Source organism: Elephas maximus, chromosome 23 (assembly GCF_024166365.1).
Source record: "Elephas maximus indicus isolate mEleMax1 chromosome 23, mEleMax1 primary haplotype, whole genome shotgun sequence".
Taxonomy (NCBI): domain Eukaryota; kingdom Metazoa; phylum Chordata; class Mammalia; order Proboscidea; family Elephantidae; genus Elephas; species Elephas maximus.
The window spans coordinates 52323520-52342170 of NC_064841.1; the positions used below are offsets into that span (position 1 = coordinate 52323520).

The 18651-nt window shown below is 38.7% G+C and overlaps 1 protein-coding gene across 1 annotated transcript in view; it reads left to right on the forward strand.

Moving 5' to 3' along the window:
• FGF9 (fibroblast growth factor 9) overlaps nucleotides 1–14186 on the forward strand; it is a 40871-nt gene extending 26685 nt beyond the window's left edge. Inside the window, exon 3 of the mRNA XM_049867450.1 lies at nucleotides 13693–14186. Within this exon, the coding sequence (XP_049723407.1) occupies nucleotides 13693–13938 (246 nt within the window). The 3' untranslated portion in view covers nucleotides 13939–14186. The remainder of the gene's footprint in view (nucleotides 1–13692) is intronic.
• The last annotated feature ends 4465 nt before the right edge of the window (nucleotides 14187–18651 follow it).

Below are 18651 nucleotides of genomic sequence, written 5' to 3' on the forward strand. Positions count from 1 at the left end.
GTTGTGTTTTGATGGAATATTCTAGTCTGTATTTTTATTCTGAAGACTTTTGAACTTGGAGATAAAGCATATGGCTTAGAATCTCAGCTGTATGGCTAACTGGCTGTGTGACTTTGGGCAATCTACTCAAAATTCCTGAGCCCTAGCTATAAAATAGGGCGAATACTACCCACTTCATAGCATTATTGCGAGGGTAAAAGGAGACAGTGCCTATAAAGCAAGCAGCACAGTGGCTACTCAATAAATGTTAGTTCCCTGAGCATTCTATATGGATTACTATGGCTGATGATGGACATGTTCTAGTGCAAGGTTTGAGCTTCTTAATTTATATGAAGTATACTGAAATTTTGTTTCTTACAAATTTGAGTTTTGAAATTAAGATTTATGATATTGTCTCTGAAAATAGATGTTTCCTTCAGATCATAATATGTCGTTCGTCCAATTATGCTCTCAAATGTTAACTATAAAGGCTTATTATCAAGATTAACTTTACATACTTTATTCTCATATCCAGCTCATCGTTATTTTATCCACTTAGTTAGAAATTTCTTTTTATTAGCATCTTAATTTACTTCGTGATTTTCGTTTTTTTTTTTTTTAAGTTCACACATTGGTGAGCTTACCAGTGCCAGTTTTTTCAGAGTTAAGGCACTGTGCTTAAAAAGGCACATACGTACACATGTCATTATGTGTTTCGTGTCTTGAAGGAATAGAATGATTACTTAATCATATTAGCCCTGATTAGTGTTAGAAATAGGTGGTTAAGCCCTAACAGAGAGTGGAGCCCTGAGAGAATTAGACACAGTCAGAAAAGTAGTAGATAGGGAAGGCAGCATATATGGGTCACTTCCTAGGGAGACCAGGAAACCAAACCTGTTGCTGTTGAGTTGATTCTGACTCATCGCAACCCTATAGGACAGAGTGGAACTGCCCCATACGGTTTCCAAGGAGCAGCTAGTGGATTCGAACTGCTAGCCTTTAGGTTAGGGGCTAAGCTCGTAACCACTGTGCCACCAGGGCTTCTCCTAGAGAGAATATGGTCGATTTATGAATCATTTGATGGGGTCAGGAGGAAGGGTTCAGGTCCAGAGAAATCTGGGGCTGACATGAGTACAGTGGGAGCTAGGAGTTGGGGACCTCAGTGGTTGGGAGGATGAAGACAAACTTCATCCACGTTTCAGTTTTACTTAGGATTTCTCTGTGGGTGTTGGGTAGAGGGGTGCAAGCATTGGCTGAGAGTGTTTGAAAAATTCAAGTGTTGTGTGGAAATACCAAATGATGATTGAGAGAGTCCTGACATTATTTCTCTTTGGTGTTACATTTTATCTGCCTTTTGTGTGTGTCCAACTCTTCCCTCAGACTCAAGTACCCTACAACATTGCTAGCTTTTTGTTTACTTACAAGATTTGGTTTTCCTTCCAGCTGAGTTCTTGTAAGGAAGTTCATGATGTAGGGTTTATTGGTCAGGGAGACGGTTCATTAATGGGCAGTATTTATTGAGGCCAATATTGAGAAGAGGGCTGTGACAGGCCCCCAAATGCAAAGGAAGTAGTAGATAAGACCTACTCAAAGAGTTTATAACCTAATGGCCTCCAAGGGAGGAGAAAGAAGGAGTCTTCTTGCCAAAGTAGCTATCTTTCTCCCATTCCGTCTTTCTGCCTTGAAATAGCAATCTCGTTCTCTTGGTTGCTTCTAGAAGTATTAATTCCGTCTGCATTTCTGTTCTTCCTTCTCTGCATTGAGCAACTGATGCAACACATTTTATTTGGTTTCTTTGCCTATTTTTCAACTTAGCTGCAGTTTCTTTTTTCATTTCCTGTTCGATATGTCCCTTCAAGGTTATTGAGGATAACATATCCTGCTTTCCACATTTTAGTGTTTCTGAGACTGAATTAATAGCCTCTTAGACTCAGAGGGGCATTAGAAATCTAGCCCAATTCTCTCATTTTACAGTTGAGAAAACTGAGGCCCAGGAATGTTAACCCACCCATGGTTACTAGATTGCGTGTGTGTGTTTGTGGAGGGTTGATTTTCTTTTAACTAAGGAAATACTGTGAATGTTTCAAAAATTTTTTTTTTGGCCTTATACTCCCACTATATTTACTACTGTATTTTTATGTAAATAATGCACAACATGTAAAAAAAAATTGGCATAGCCACACTTTCAAAAATACCTCATGGGGTGGGCGCTAGTTGGCAAATGTAAAAGACACTCGTTATTTCTGTAAAAGTATGATAATCCGTCAGTTTCTCTAATTTTATTTCTCCAAACCAAGTCTTGAATTTAACTTGCTTTGTCTATCATAGGAAGTCTCCTTGGCACATTTTTCTTTTTCGATTGCTCCCCTTGCAATACATCAGATGACATGATGGCATCACAGTAGTTGGGGTCTGTTGTCTTTATGTAGGACTCTTCTCAAATCCATTACTTTTCCTTAACTTCACCTCAGTGCTTTAGCTTTCTCCTCCATTGTCTGTCATTGTCTGATCCTTCAAGGGCATTCCACTCTCAGTTCTTACTAGGGTAATGTCCTAGTTATCTAGTGCTGCTGTAACAGAAATACCACAAGTGGTTATCTGTAACAAACAGAAATTAGTTTTCTCACAGTTTAGGAGGCCAGAAGTCTGAATTCAGGGTGCCAGTTCTACGGGAGGGCTCTTTCTCTGTTGGCTCTGAGGGAAGGTCCTTACCTCTTTTCAGCTTCTATTCCTTAGCTCTTGGGTGATCTTCATGTGGCATGGCATCTCTCTTCCTTCTTCCTGCTTGCTCCTCTGTCATAATGTGCTCCTTTTGTATTTCAAAGGCAATTGGCTTAAAACACACCATACATGGCTATGGCCTCTTTAACATGACAAAGAAAACCCATTCCCAAATGGGATTATAACCATAGGTATTTAAAAAAAAAAAAACATTGCTGTCAAGTCAATTCTGACTCATAGTGACCCTAGAGGACAGAGTAGAACTGCCCCGTAGGGTTCACAAGGAGTGGCTGGTGGATTTGAACTGCCATCTTTTGGTTAGCTGCCAAACACTTAACCACTGCACCACCAGGGACCGGTAGGTATAGGGATTAGGATTTACAACACATATTTTTGGGGGACATAATTGAATCCGTAACAGGTAATATTTAGTTTGAAGTATTTTTAGCTTTTGCGTATCTTTGATGTGTATTGTAAGTGGCCATTGAGTGACAGTACTACTCTTATCAGAAAAATGTCATATGTAATTTTTTTTAACTTGCTTTTCTGAGATCATAAGAGAGATTTGATGATTTTTTTTTTCCTGTAGGTTTGTTTGTGGAAGAGTAAAATGTACATCGATTACATGTTGGCACAAACAAAAATATTTCCTAAGTGAATATTGAACTTCTCAAATTTGAATTCTGTTATACCTTGAGCAAGAGTTTTTCTCCTGTGGAAGTATATCTCTGAACATGTTTTGAGAGTTTATCAGCTAATATATTGTTTGCTAAGCAAATGTTCATTTTTTTTTTATGTAAAACATTTTATTTTATTTTCCTTATTTTTAAATTTGATTTAGAAAGAAAAAGAGTCAAACAAATGTTTGGTATTTGTAACTACCACAATCGACAGACTCACAGTGTAAGGAAAACCACCTTAGAGGCTAAGGAAACCTGATGGCAGGAATGTGGGAATGGCAGTGTATAAAAATTGGTATGTCATCAGATTACCAGGAATTTGTTCTTCCTTTAACGTTTGTATAAAAATTGGGATGTCATCAGATTACCAGGAATTTGTTCTTCCTTTAACGCTTGGATAGCTCTACAGCAACCTTCACTGTGATTTCTATTACAATGCTGAACTAAATAGTTTGTACTATAATTTCATTAGGAAACCCTGGTGGCTCAGTGGTCAAGAGCTATGGCTGCTAACCAAAAACTCAGCAGTTCGAATCCACCAGCTGCTCCTTGGAAACCTATGGGGCAGTTCTATTCTACCCTGTAGGGTCGCCATGAGTCGGAATTGACTCAACGGCAATGGAAATTAATATTGATGCCTCAGATTAGTGCTTCCCCTGAGTATGTGGGATTGGCCGTGCATTTCAAATGTTCATTTTTATAGGCAACTTCTAAGAAAGGTCTCTACCGAATTTGTAAAGTGAGGTCAGTCTGTCCTATAGTGGAGTGGGCAGGTTCTGCCCCACATAGTTGGGGAGTGTGGATGAACACACATGTGTCTCTTTGTGTGTACGTTTACATTCAGACAGGAACCCCCAATCTTTGTGTCTTGAAGGAGTAGAACAGCTTCTGGGGAGAAGGTGTTTTTTATTTTTATTTTTTTAAGCTGGAGAGTGAGGAGAATATAGAAATTCTTAATTTTCTATTTGTCCATCTTGGTGAAACAAAATTAATAATTGCTTACCTACTTTCTTTATTTTATGTTGACCAGACTCATCTGATTTAATTGTCCCCCCAATTCTAGTGATAATTGTGATGAACAGAATCATGGATATAAAAGCAGGCCCTCTGGAATAGTGGAGATTTTAAAGAGGTTTTGAGAAAGGAAACTTAAGGTGAGGTGTATTGAGGGCACAAGGGGGTCAGATCTGAACTGGAGCTTCTAATAAAATAAGAAGTAGTACCCTCCTGCCTGGTTTCTCTGTGTGTTGCTTTCCATCTAGTTGGGGACTTCTCCCAGGAGAGAGGAGTAAAAGACCTGGCTTCTTATTAATGATTCTTTAGTCATTATATTTAATCACCTCCATTCTTGCAACAACTCCCATTAAGTCTTTACTGCCAGGTTATTAATGAGGGAGAGTACATCTGTATGGGTAATTGTGGTTAAGGGAGGTTTAAATATCATGACTATAATATGACATAGATATGAGTAGATACGAGAATGAGTGATTACATCAAAGCCATTAACTTATAAAATGTGTGGGAACTCTAGGATTAAGCCAGTGTCTATATAGTCATGATCATGGATTTATGTGTTGTTGCAGTTTATGCAAGTAGTTTAAGCAACCTATTGGATGGTGTGGTTAAAGCTACACCATAAAAAACCTATATTAATATGGAAATCATATTTTAATATGAATAGCACCATTCATATTATAAATTTTTGATGAGAACTATTATTGAGACTCAAAATTTAAAACAACTCCAGTTCCTTTTTTTTAAATGGATATAGATGTGAATCGGGCATAATAATGCCCATGTGAATTACACATGAAAAAAATTTCTACTATTTTAAATCAGTGTCTACGTGAGTATTTGTCTTATAACATGCCTAAATACCCTCTGGGGTGTACTATAATTTTCACATTGTTATCTCGTACTTTGGTTTTAATAGGATTGGTAAAAGTTTTGATGTTTTAATTTCAGTTTTTCCCACTGTGCCGAATTTGATGATATAAAATCAAAAACGGTTTTCATAGTTGCTAACATTCACCAGATTTTGTTCCAAAGTATGGGCTTTAGTAGACTTTTGAATTAAATCCACGTTCTCCACCCAAGCCCAGTGATATAATCCAACAGTTCAAAGATAGGTATACCATAAACAGCTATAGTTAAATAATCTAAAAAAAGAAATTAAAACATGGAAATACAATAAAACAAGAATTGATCACTTTATAGTGGAATACTCTATAAACTGTCTGCATTGGAAACATGTGGTGAGTTTTAGAACATCTGAGTTCTATAATTCTAAAGTGTATGGTTTTTTTTTTGAAGGCAGACACTTTTTTTTCTCCTCTACATATGTTTAAGAATACAAGTTAATTTTTTCTTTGCTGTGCTAATTTGCATTTTGACTTATTTTTTAATAAAAATCATTTTGGAGTACATGTATATAACGTAAATATATTCACCCCAACTAAATATTTTATCACTAAGAACTGAAGTGTGATCATAAAGAGATTAATTCTCTAAATCTCACTATCTAAAACTAAAATCACATGTTGACATAATCCCAAATAAGAATAAGAAATTATTTTAAAGCATATAATGGTATAGAAAAGTAAGAGTCTTTAGTTTTTAAAGATGATTTTAATTTTTAAGATATGCCAGTTTATCTGTGTGGCATTGCACCAATTACAGTAAATCACAGGAGCTGAAATATGCCAGTGGTTTTGCAACATAATGTCTCCACAATCTCCTTTACCTTTTTAACTGAAGCCATACATTCCTCCCATGTATGAGACTACTGAACTCTTAACCATGATGAAAAAAATGCTGACTATAGATTATACGGTTTCAAATGGACTAATTCACTTTATTTTCAGGGTTGCCTAGAAGGATATATTATGTGTATATAAGTGAGGCTATAGTAGCCTTTGGGGCCCTGGTGGCACAGTGGTTAAGAGCAATGGCTACTAACCAAAAGGTTGGCAGTTTGAATCCACCAGCTGCTCCTTGGAAACCCTATGGGGGCAGTTTTACTCTGTCCTGTAGGGTTGCTATGAACTGGAAAGGACTCGATGGCAGCGGGTTTGATCTGGTTTTTTTGGTTGTAATAGCCTTTTAGGGGAAAGAGAGCAGTGTTTACTGAGCAGTGAAAATGTCAGTTCAATTTCTTAGCTGATTCAACTTTTTTTTTTTAAGGGATTTTTCATATTCTGAAGAAAACATGTAAAATGAAAACCTTTTCTTAAATACTGAAAACAGATTAGTGTCCCCTTCTAGGTTGTGATATCTCTATAACTGTAGAATTTTATTCATATTTTCTGTTTTCCTTCTCTCTCCACCGATTCCTCCCAAAAAATTAATAGCATTTTTAAAAATCATATTTTGAGGAAAAGAAAAGAAAACAGCCCTGACTCTCAGAAGAGTCACTGCCCTTATTTTTAAGCATACCATGTGAATGCCAGCCCTTTACCTCCTGAACCCTCCCTAGTGTCTGACCCCTATGAGCAACACCAGAAGTCATGCTGGTTGAGAGGATCTGGAGGAATCATACTGCTTAATGAAAAGCAGAAAAATAGAAGGTGGCCCCAGCCACAAGACTGCAGTGTCTCCAATAGGGCTCCTAGAAATGGCTGGCTTTAATGGCTTCATTATGGTAATAATAAGATCCTGAATATAGTAGCCCATGGGCAAATCATTTCACATCTGGGCCTCTCTCTCCCATGTACTAAACGGGAAAAGTTCAACTAGCTGTTTTGTAAGGCTTGTTCCAGTTCTAAGTAGTCATAATGTTAAATGTCAACAACCACCTTTGTTTATAGAGGGCTTTCTATGTGCTGGGCACTGTTCTCTGATTTCATCTTTGTAACAACCGTGTTTCAAGGTAGCTGTTAGTAACTTGCTTTAAAGATGAGATGGCGAGATTTACCAGTTGCCATGGATTTTGGCTTATGGCAACCCCTTACGTGTCTGAGTAGAATGGTGCTCCATGGGTTTTCAATGGCCGATATTTTGGAAATAGAGCACTAAGCCTTTCTTCCAAGGTACCTCTGGGTGGACTAAACTTCCAACCTTAGCTTAGTGCTGAGCTTGTTAACTGTTTGTACTGCCCAGGGAGTCCAGTGAGATTTAGAGAGGTTAAATATTTAGTTGCAATTGTCCAACTGCTAGTGAGGGGTGAGGTTGGGACTCGAGTTAGGCTTTTGACTCCAAGACCAGGCTCTTTACTGTTGTACCAACTAGCTATATTTTGCTGAGGTTACCCTGTATATATTTTTATTCCAAGAAAGGTCATTGTGCTATAGCCATTTTGTGTATGCAAATGTAATATAAATTAGTGTATAACTCACGGTCCCAAAAGTAGGTGCTCTAATTTTTCAATAAAGATTAATTTCATAGTGCTTGTCAGGTGATATGATTTCCTGCTGAGAAAAAGAAAGCTTAGTTTAAATTAACATTGCATGTCCCTTGTAGAACTAAAGGCTCAGTGTACAAACCCATACTTCGGTTCATTTTATTAATTAAAAAACACACACAAGTTGTTTAGAAAACTTACCTAATTATAGCAAACCAAAAGCAGCCATTTTTAGCTAGGAATAATCTTGCCTGTGAGGAGAATATTTATTATACAGATGGAAGTAAAGACTGAAATAGCTGTTAATGTCTTTAACATACTGTTTTTGTTTCATTAGTTTTAATAGAGATAAAAGAGAAATCACATTCAGCCTAATTGTCTCCACTGTGGGAAAGTGTTAGGTTGCTGTATGTCTACAGAGAATGGTACGCTAGGTTACATGTAGAGGGAGGTGAGAAGATGGCCTCTCTACTGTGTGCCATCCTCCACTTGCTGTGCAGAGCTTCTCCAAAAAAAAAAAAAAAAAAAAAAACACACACAATTGCCATAGGTTTGACTCTAACTCATGGTGACTTCATATATGTCAGAGTAAGGTTTTCAGTGGCTGAGTTTTTAGTAGATCGCCAAGTCTTCCTTCCAAGTTGCGTGTGAGTGGCCTCAAACCTCCAACCTTTAGGTTAGCAGCCAAGCTGTGTTAACCATTTGCATCATCCAGAGACTCCAGAGCTTCTCCTATTGTTGTGTCAACTCTGACTCATAGTGACCCCATGTGACAGAGTAGAACTTCCCCATAGGGTTTCCTAGGCTGTAATCTTTATGGACACAGATCGCCAGCTCCTGCAGAGTTGCTGGTAGGTTCAAACCGCTGACCTTTTGGTTAGCAACTAAGCTCTTAACTATTGTGCCACCAGGGCTCCTTAGAGCTTCTCTAAAACCAAAAAACCAAATACATTTCCAATGAGTTGATTCTGACTCATAGAGACCTTAGCAACTCACAAATGGGAGTAGTCCAGCTGTGGGTGTAGCTACAGATAACTTCTTACTTTTTGCAATTCATTTTGCTCCACAGCATTAGCCATCCAAAGTCTTCCCATCCTTTTTGCCATTGACTGATGCTTTGCTTTTTCTTTCTGCATTCCCCTGCTCAATTCATTTAGCAAAACTTCTGTCCAATGAGATCAATTTTGCTGGAAACCTATGCAGTGCTCTTTGATCACTGGGAAGAGTACTTGTGAGGACATACAGGCCCTTCTGCTCTGTTGAGTGTTTTAAGCCCTTGAGTTACTTGCTGTTGTTGTTGTTAGGTGCCGTTGAGTCGGCTCCAACTCATACTAACCCTGTGCACAACAGAGTAAAACACTGCCTGGTCCTGTGCCATCCTTACAGTCATTATGCTTGAGCTCATTGTTGCAGCCACTGTGTCAATCCACCTCGTTGAGGGTCTTCCTCTTTTCTGATGACCCTGTACTTTACCAAGCATGATGTCCTCCTTCAGGGACTGATCCCTCCTGACAACATGTCCAAAGTATGTAAGACACGGTCTAGCCATCCTTGCTTCTAAGGAGCATTCTGATTGTACTTCTAAGACAGATTTGTTCGTTCTTTTGGCAGTCCATGGTATATTCAATATTCTTCACCAACACCACAATTCAGAGGCGTCAATTCTTCTTCAATCTTCCTTATTCATTGTCCAGCTTTCACATTCAGTTCAAAATACCATGGCTTGGGTCAGACGCACCTTAGTCTTCAAGGTGACATCTTTGCTCTTCAGCACTTTAAAGAGGTCCTTTGCAGCAGATTTACCCAATGCAATGTGTCTTGATATCTTGGCTACTGCTTCCGTGGCTGTTGATTGTGGATCCAAGTAAAATCAAATACTTGACAACTTCAGTCTTTTTTCTGTTTATCATGATGTTGCTCATTGGTCCAGTTGTGAGGATTTTTGTTTTCTTTATGTTGAGGTGCAATCCATACTGAAGGCTGTGGTCTTTGATCTTCATTAGTAATGAGGCTTCCTCCAATCCTGATGCCCCGTTCTTCATATAGTCCAGCTTCTCATATTATTTGTTCAGCATACAGATTGAATAGGTATGGTGAGAGAATATAACCCTGACGCACACCTTTCCTGACTTTAAACCAATCAGTATCCCCTTGTTCTGTCTGAACAACTGCCTCTTGATCTATGTACAGGTTCCTCATGAGCACAATTAAGTGTTCTGGAATTCTCATTCTTTGCAATGTTATCCATAATTTGTTATAATCCACACAATCGAATGCCTTTGCATAGTCAATAAAACACAGGTAAACATCCTTCTGGTATTTTGTGCTTTCAGCCAGGATCCATCTGACATCAGCAATGATATCCCTGGTTCCACCTCCTCTTCTGAAACTGGCCTGAATTTCTGGCAGTTCCCTGTCGATATACTGCTCTAGCTGTTTTTGAATGATCTTCAGCAAAATTTTGCTTGCATGTGATATTAATGATATTGATCTATAATTTCCACATTGAGTTGGATCACCTTTCTTGGGAATAGGTATAAATATGGATCTCTTCCAATCAGTTGGCCAGGAAGCTGTCTTCCATATTCCTTGGCATAGATGAGTGAGCACCTCCAGCACCAAATCCATTTGTTGAAACATCTCAATTGATATTCCATCAATTCCTGGAGCCTTGTTTTCCACCAATGCCTTCAGAGCAGCTTAGACTCCTTCCTTCAGTACCATCAGTTCCTGCTCATGTGCTAACTCTTGAAATGGTTGAACATTGACTAATTCTTTTTGGTATAATGACTCTGTATATTCCTTCTATCTTCTTTTGATGCTTCCTGCATTGTTTAATATTTTCCCCATAGAATCCTTCACTATTGGAACTTGAGCCTTGAATTTTTTCTTCAGTTCTTTCAGCTTGAGAAACGCCGAGCGTGTTCTTCCCTTTTGGTTTTCCGTCTCCAGCTCTTTGCACATGTCATTATAATACTTTGTCTTCTTGAGACGCCCTTTGAAATCTTCAGTTCTTTTACTTCATCAATTTTTCCTTTTGCTTTAGCCGCTCGACGTTTGAGAGCAAGTTTCAGAGTCTCCTCTGACATCCATCTTGGTCTTTTTTTTCTTCCCTGTCGCTTTGATGACCTCTTGCTTTCTTCATGTATGATGTCCTTGATGTCCTTCCACAACTCATCTGGTCTTCTGTCACTAGTGTTCAATGCATCAAGTCTATCCTTCAGATGGTGTCTAAATTCAGGTGGGATATACTCAAGGTCATATTTTGGCTCTTGTGGACTTGCTCTGATTTTCTTCAGTTTCAGCTTGAACTTGTGTATGAGCAATTGATGGTCTGTTCCATAGTTGGCCCCTGGCCTTGTTCTGACTGATGATATTGAGCTTTTCCATTGTCTCTTTCCACAGATGTAGTCAGTTTGATTTCTGTGCATTCCATCTGGCAAGGTCCATGTGTGTAGCTGCCATTTATGTTGGTGAAAGAAGGTGTTTGTAATGAAGAAGTCGTTGGTCTTGCAAAATTCTATCATTCGATCTCTGGCATTGTTTCTATCCCCAAGGCCATATTTTCCAACTACTGATCCTTCTTCTTTGTTTCCAACTTTTGCATTCCAATCACCAGTAATTATCAATGCATCTTGATTGCATGTTCGATCAATTTCAGATCACAGCAGCTGATAAAAATCTTGTTTCTTCATCTTTGGCCCTAGTAGTTGGTGCGTATATTTGAATAATAATCATATTAACTGGTCTTCCTCGTAGGCGTATAGATATTATCCTGTCACTGACAGTGTTGTATTTCAGGATAGATCTTGAAATGTTCTTTTTGACGATGAATGCAACACCATTCTTCTTCAAGTTGTCATTCCCAGCATAGTAGACTATATGATTGTCTGATTCAAAATGGTCAATACCAGTCCATTTCAGCTCACTAATGCCTAGGATATAGAGGTTTATGCATTCCATTTCATTTTTGATGATTTCCAATTTTCCTAGATTCATACTTCATACATTCCATGTTCTGATTATTGATGGATGTTTGCAGCTTTTTCTTCTCATCTTGAATCGTGCCACATCAGCCACTGAAGGTCCTGAAAGCTTTACTCCATCCATGTCATTAAGGTCGACTCTACTTTGAGAAGGCAGCTCTTCCCCAGTCATCTTTTGAGTGCCCTCCAACAACCTGAGGGGCTCATCTTCCAGCACTATATCAGACAGTGTTCCACTGCGATTCATAAGGTTTTCACTGGCTAATGCTTTTCAGGAGTAGACTGCCGGGTCCTTCTTCCTAGTCTGTCTTAGTCTGGAAGCTCAGCTGAAGCCTTTCCTCCACGGGTGACTCTGCTGGTATCTGAATACCAGTGGCATAGCTTGCAGCATCACAACAACACACAAGCCCCCACAGTACGACAAACTGACAGACAAGCGGGGGTTGGGTTACTTAAAGGACAAAAACAAAGAGGCCTGACTAACACTGGACTCATGATTGTGTCAAATTCTCTCTCTACCTCCATCCTTTCCTCTCTTGACTTGCTCCACAATCAGTGGGAGTTAATGGGCACTACCCAGCTGACATCTATGAACTCAGCGTAGTAGATTATGATCCCACCTGTATGCATGGAAAAAGGCTGTCTGTACTCTGGGGATGTATAGTTTGCTGTCTGTCCTCTGAATCTGAATGAGGAAAATGGAAGAAAGTCAGATGCCCTTACCCGTTCTGCTGCCTTACTCTGTATGTGTACGTGTATTTGTTTTCTTGTTTATGTATGAGGTTGGGTGGGCAAGAGCTAGGTGAATGTTTTTAAAAAGTCATTTTGGTATATATTTTTTAAAAGTACTGTTTTGGAAGGCATCTATTTTAAGTTTTAATTTAGTGATGAAAAGAGCAAAAAGCCCACTAAATCCTGTTGCCTTGTTTCTGTAGGAGCCAGCTTGAAAGCACACATTTCTCCGTGCTTTCGGGATGAGATGTGTTGTTTATCTCCGATCATTGCTGCTCACGAGTAGCAACCTGTAGGCACCTAGGTTGTGGAGTTCAGTGGGAACCATGCTTCCATAAAGCTCCAGTGGAGGAGGGAGGAGCAATATATTTATGACAATGTGGCATTTTTCTGTCCTGGGGATGTAGGAGGAAGTTCAGCTCTTCTCTTAGCAGCTGTGTGCCTGAGAGGGAGGCATGGTGAGTTGGTGGGTGAGTGGGGCCTTCTTTTGTCTAAGTGTAAGGAAATTGGAGGGCTAGGATATTTTACACTTCTTTGTACTCACACTTACTCACTTAGTCATAATAGAGAGCATTCTGTGTTAAAACGTGGATTGAGGATTCTCCGCATCACGATTCCCCGAGCTGCCTGTTACAAATGCATGTTTTGAGACTTTCTAGATCAGAATTTTAAAGGATTGTAGCTCAGAAGTCTGCATTTTAAACAAGCATCCCAGGTGATTCTTCTGCACACTGAAGTTTGAAAACTTATAGAGTAATAAACCCTTCAGCCTAAGGGGTCGGAAAATATCTGACCTTTCTGATAACGTTGTTAATGTTGGCCTACTTCATAAAAAATATATATAAAAGATGAAGCAGGCATCTGAACTCTTGGCTTCAGCCAAGGCTTCCACTCCCAGGACGTTCACCATCCTTATTCCTGTAGTGAAAACAAGAATGGCCCATTACTTTTGTTGTCCTCTACCCCTTTGACTCATTCAGGTAATTGGCTTGTGGACTGAACAGATTTAGAAGGGGAAGCAGTGACTCTTCTTGAAAAGTATCTTCAGTTTAACTAGAAACATCCAGAATCTTTTGTGCCTTAGTCATTTTGAATAAGAAATTAGAATGTAGTTAAATTTATAAAGATAAGCAGTTTTTGCAAAATGAGTAAAAATCAGCATTTTCTCACCAGGGCTATATTGTATAGCAGTTGAATACTATGCGCAGCAAGTAGCTCATTTTGCAACATATTTATTTGTGTTTTCTTTTTACAGGAAAAACTAACCCAAGAGTGTGTATTCAGAGAACAGTTTGAAGAGAACTGGTATAATACATACTCATCGAATCTATATAAACACGTGGACACTGGAAGACGCTACTATGTTGCATTAAATAAAGATGGAACCCCAAGAGAAGGGACTAGGACTAAACGGCATCAAAAATTTACACATTTTTTACCTAGACCAGTGGACCCGGACAAAGTACCTGAACTATATAAGGATATTCTAAGCCAAAGTTGACAAAGACAATTTCTTCACTTGAGCCCTTAAGAAGTAACCACTATAAAGGTTTCACGCGGTGGGTTCTTATTGATTAGCTGTGTCATCACATCAGCTCCACTGTTGCCAAACTTTGTCGCATGCATAATGTATGATGGAAGCTTGGATGGAACATGCTGATTTTGTTCTGCACTTAAAGGTCGGTCCTCCTGGAGGATTGCCTATGCCCACTTGCTTGATTTATTGTGAAAGGAGAGGAGAGAGAGGTTGAGAGAGAGGGAGTGTGAGTGCGTGAGTGGATAAATGGGAGGGGGAAATTGAAGAGAGAGGAGAAAGCAGAGAGAAAAACAGCCTGATGCATGCTGGGAAATAGACATGCTTTTAAATTTTTGATCAGTTGTACTTCATCCTGTATCAGCATAGCTGCCATACTTCGACTCATCAGGATTTTGGCTGGTGGCCTGCACAAGGGTACGCTGCATTTACAAAGGCATGGAGGGTGCAGTCTTACTTAAAAGACTTTTTCAGTTAATTCTCACTGGTATCAGCCCAGTGAACCTAAAAGCAAAGACCTCTTAGTAAAAAAAAAGAAAAAAAAAAAAAGAAAAAAATTAAATTTATTTATAGAAATTCCAAAGGCAACATTTTATTTATTTTATATATTTATTTATTATATAGAGTTTATTTTTAATGAAATATGTACAGGCCAGATAGGCATTTTGGAAGCTTTAGGCTCTGTAAGCATTAAATGGCAAAGTCTGCTATGAACCTGTGGTAAATTCATGCAAGTAAATATAATGGTGCATGGATATGAGGAATTCTAATGAACCTAAATGTACTAAAGGCGACAATCGACTTTGTGCCCATATTATTGTAAACGTATGCACATCACTCATGACACTGAGTATTCACTCTCCAGACTGCTTGTTTCATAGCTTACCCCAGAGGATTAAAGATAAACTGGGTCTCGAACTTTTATCCTGTGTCTGTAATATTTCCTCTCTCATAAGTGACTTATTCCATCATTGTAACTTCACAGATACGGAAAATATAAGGGTTGGTATATATCCTACTTGTTTAAATCTATCGCAGAATATACCAAAGCTAGACAATAACTATGCTTTTATTTTAGTGGCTCTCCAGAACAACAGGAATAACAGCAAACATTGTACTAATTTAGAATTCTCAAAAAAGGGAAAATAAATAAATAAATAAATAAAGCTTGCATAGCACAGATTTTTTTTTTTTTTTTTTTAAGGGCCAAGAATCAGATCAACAGGATCATTCTTGTATACTTTTATTTGCGTACTTGGTTATCAGATATGAAATTGTACAAGTACCATAGGGGTCATTGTAACAACTTTTATAGAAAATTGCTTTCAGCATGAACTGTCATAATACACGGTAATAGCACCCTTAAGGTAAAACCAAATGAAACTAATAAATCTTTATCAATAATGACAATGAGGGGGAAAGTATTATACTTGTTGACTGTGTTTTGTTTTTTAAAATGTTCTTCACAAGCGCTCAAATTTTTTAGAGGGGAGGTTACTAAAGAATATCTTTTACAAGGCTTTTATAATGTTTTATGCTGGAAAGCATAAGAATACATATTTCTTTAGTAGCAATAATTTTGGAACTTGCTCCTGGGCAAGGGAGACTATTTCTTACTATATACTAAGGAGAAAAGAGCCAAATTCTTAAAGCAATATTTAAAATAAAGGAATTTATAACCAATTCTCATACCACATAGAATACTTTCTAGCCCGTTAGGTTGGGAAATTGGAAGTGACAGTTAAAGAATGTGTTGGGATTTATGTAACTAATTTTAGAATTTAATATTCCAACTTTGTTTTGCTCTGATGCACGTTCTCCATGAAAAATAGAAGTATGTCACTGGCAAGTTAAAGCTGTTATGAAAGAGAAGCACATGACTTACTGTCATGAGCACATAGAACCTTCCATGGTCCACTTCCATGTGAAGTGTGTCACAGCACCCTCCTTCTGATGGGCAGAGAGGAAAAATGGCATCTAACATTTGGAATTAAGAAATATTTTGTGGGGAGAGGCCAGAAGCAATGTAAAATAGCTGATTTATGGTAAAGGTCAGAATGTCCTCTTCATTTATTTTCTTGGGATTTTTTATGTTCTAAACGAAAACCACATTTAATCCAACAAGTAGTGTTCTTATTTATTATTTAACCCTTTGCTGCTACGGAAATGTGCACAGATTCAGGCTTTAGTTTTTCCAGAAGGCATTTAATTTTTTTTTGTTTCTGGGGGGCTGAAAATGTTAAAAATCTGACCACAAGGAAGAATCAAGTTTTTAGAATGTTATAGGTATGATATTTAGCACCGAAGAAATTGATTTCAGAAGACAGCTAAAAGTAATCTTGAGGTAGTGTGAGAAGCTAGATAATCAGCCTAAAAGAAAAAAAAATATTGTGAAAAGGACTATGATATCCATGCATTCCTAGAAGATTGTCACTTTAATGTCTACATTTGGAGTTCATTTTGTTTCGGTACCTTTTTTTTTAGGAAAAGCAAAATGTTATATACTTTTGGCAATTGATACAATAAACTGTAATGGTCTATAAATAAATTAATGCAGACTTATGCAATTTATGTAAATAAGCATTTTCCGGAGAGTAGATGGCTCAGGGTTCAGTGTGGGCATTGTCCTGTGGAGCAGTCGAGTGTGTCGTCTCTGGCGCTCGTAGGTTTGCATCCAGTTCTTATCCTGAGACTGAAAACTTCGCCATGGCAGCCACGAGCTACTGTGGAGGGAGTGGCTCCGGTTGTCACAGACGGATGCCCTGGCAGCCAAACCATTACCATGCTGGTGCCAACACTTGCACCTCAGTCAGAGACTTACTGGGCATGACTGAACCGCCATTTCTATCTGTCAAGTGAGTGTCCCCAAGCAGTGTTGAAGGCCACGCCGGGTCGATGTTGGGGACCCTGCCCTGCCAGGTCCTGCTCTGTAGATAAACGAATGGCTTCAGTTTATGGTGTTTTCATTCTATTTCATCTCATTAACACTATGACATTGTGTTATTTACTTGATAATCTGTAATTGTATGTAAATACATACAGGATTATGTAATTTGTGTAAATACATAATTACAGACTTTTGAAAACTGGTATTTTTTACTTGATGTCCATTTTGAAGCTGCTTCAGATTATGTGCCTACATGAACCAATGGAATTTTGAAAACATGCTCTCCTTGGTCTTACCACTGTTGCGTGTGTGTTGAGGGGATGGGGAGCAGGGGCGCTGGATGGAGTGGGGAGGAACAAACTCATCCAGATGTCTTGTCTTTTCTGTAAGCGTTAGATGAAGAAGCAAGTGATCTTCTGGGATGGAGATTTATGAATTTATAACCAGCAAAATGCTGCGTGTGTGCTCATTTACGGGGATGGGTGGAAGGACAAAGGGGTATTGTCTAAGGTCAAATTCTGTTTGCTGCCTCATTTGACCTTGAAATGTGCAGATTTAGATCTGTCTGCCTTTCATGGTCACTTGCATGAAAGAGTAATGAAATGGTGGGGCAGGGAATATGCCAGATGGATTCAAAAGATATATTAGCTACCAAGTCCCTCTTGAGTATGTGTTATACATGCTATAACACATTATCGATAGACATTTCAAATTTCAAAATAGATATTTTATCATTAAAAGTGGAGTGGTGAGGAATTAGAAGACTAAGTTCCGCCTACCTCCTTCCGTATAGAGCCCAGCATTTAGGAATTCAGTTTTGAACATTGGACCCTGGCCACAAAAGGTTTGGTTGTAAATGTGTGAATGGTGGGTCATGAGTGCAAGTTCTACCTTTCAGCCTCTCTGGCTGCCCTTAGGTCTTCTGGAAGCATTTTGATATAACCTTTCCTTGACCAGGGAGGAACTCGCAGACTGTCTCTCTACACTTTTCTTTGGAAAGAAAGTGAACAATGATCCTGCTGCATGTTCTTCTTCTCGCTCCTACAACAGCTGTGGTGACCAGGCTGAGAGACTGAGCCTGGCTCTAAGGCTAGATAGTCATTGTGAAGGTCATGAGGGAAGCAAGAAAAACACCAGAAAAGAAGCCTCTTTCCTGTTTTGGTTCATAGTAGATGATAAAACTCTTACCTAGATTTTTCATTATTCTTCGACTCTTTTCCAGCTTACATCTCAGAAAACACTTTACAACATAATTTTGATTTAAAAATATTTGTAGGTCTACCAGATATCTCAATAGGCCTTTGCAAGCTGTGCTTGTACTGGCTCTTCCTTTTCTTTTTTCCTGCCCTCTTTTTGTGGTTTCAGTTATGATTTCCATTGCTGTTAGTGGATTTAGCCAGGAAAATGTGATGGTGGGAACTAAGGAATCGAAAAAGTTGTGTAATGAGAACATTCAGAGATGAACAACTGGTTCTGCCCTCCTTATACAAGGGAAGAGCAGCCATTATTGAAAATGTTCGTGGCCCAGTTTGGAAAAACTTGTTTTTAAAAACACTAATGTCGGCTTTTTTATAACTACTTTGTGGGATGTTACAAAACATTCTGTAAGCTCCACCTGGCTGTTGCCTCTGGCTTCCAGTGTATGCGTACGTACTGGGCTGGTAAATGACAACCTTCTCGGACTTCTACTCTGGAGTACCCGGGTGGTGCAAATGGTTAATGTGCTTGGCTGCTAACTGAAAGGCCAGAGGCTTGAGTCCCCCTCCCCCCACAGAGGTGCCTCTGAAGAAAAG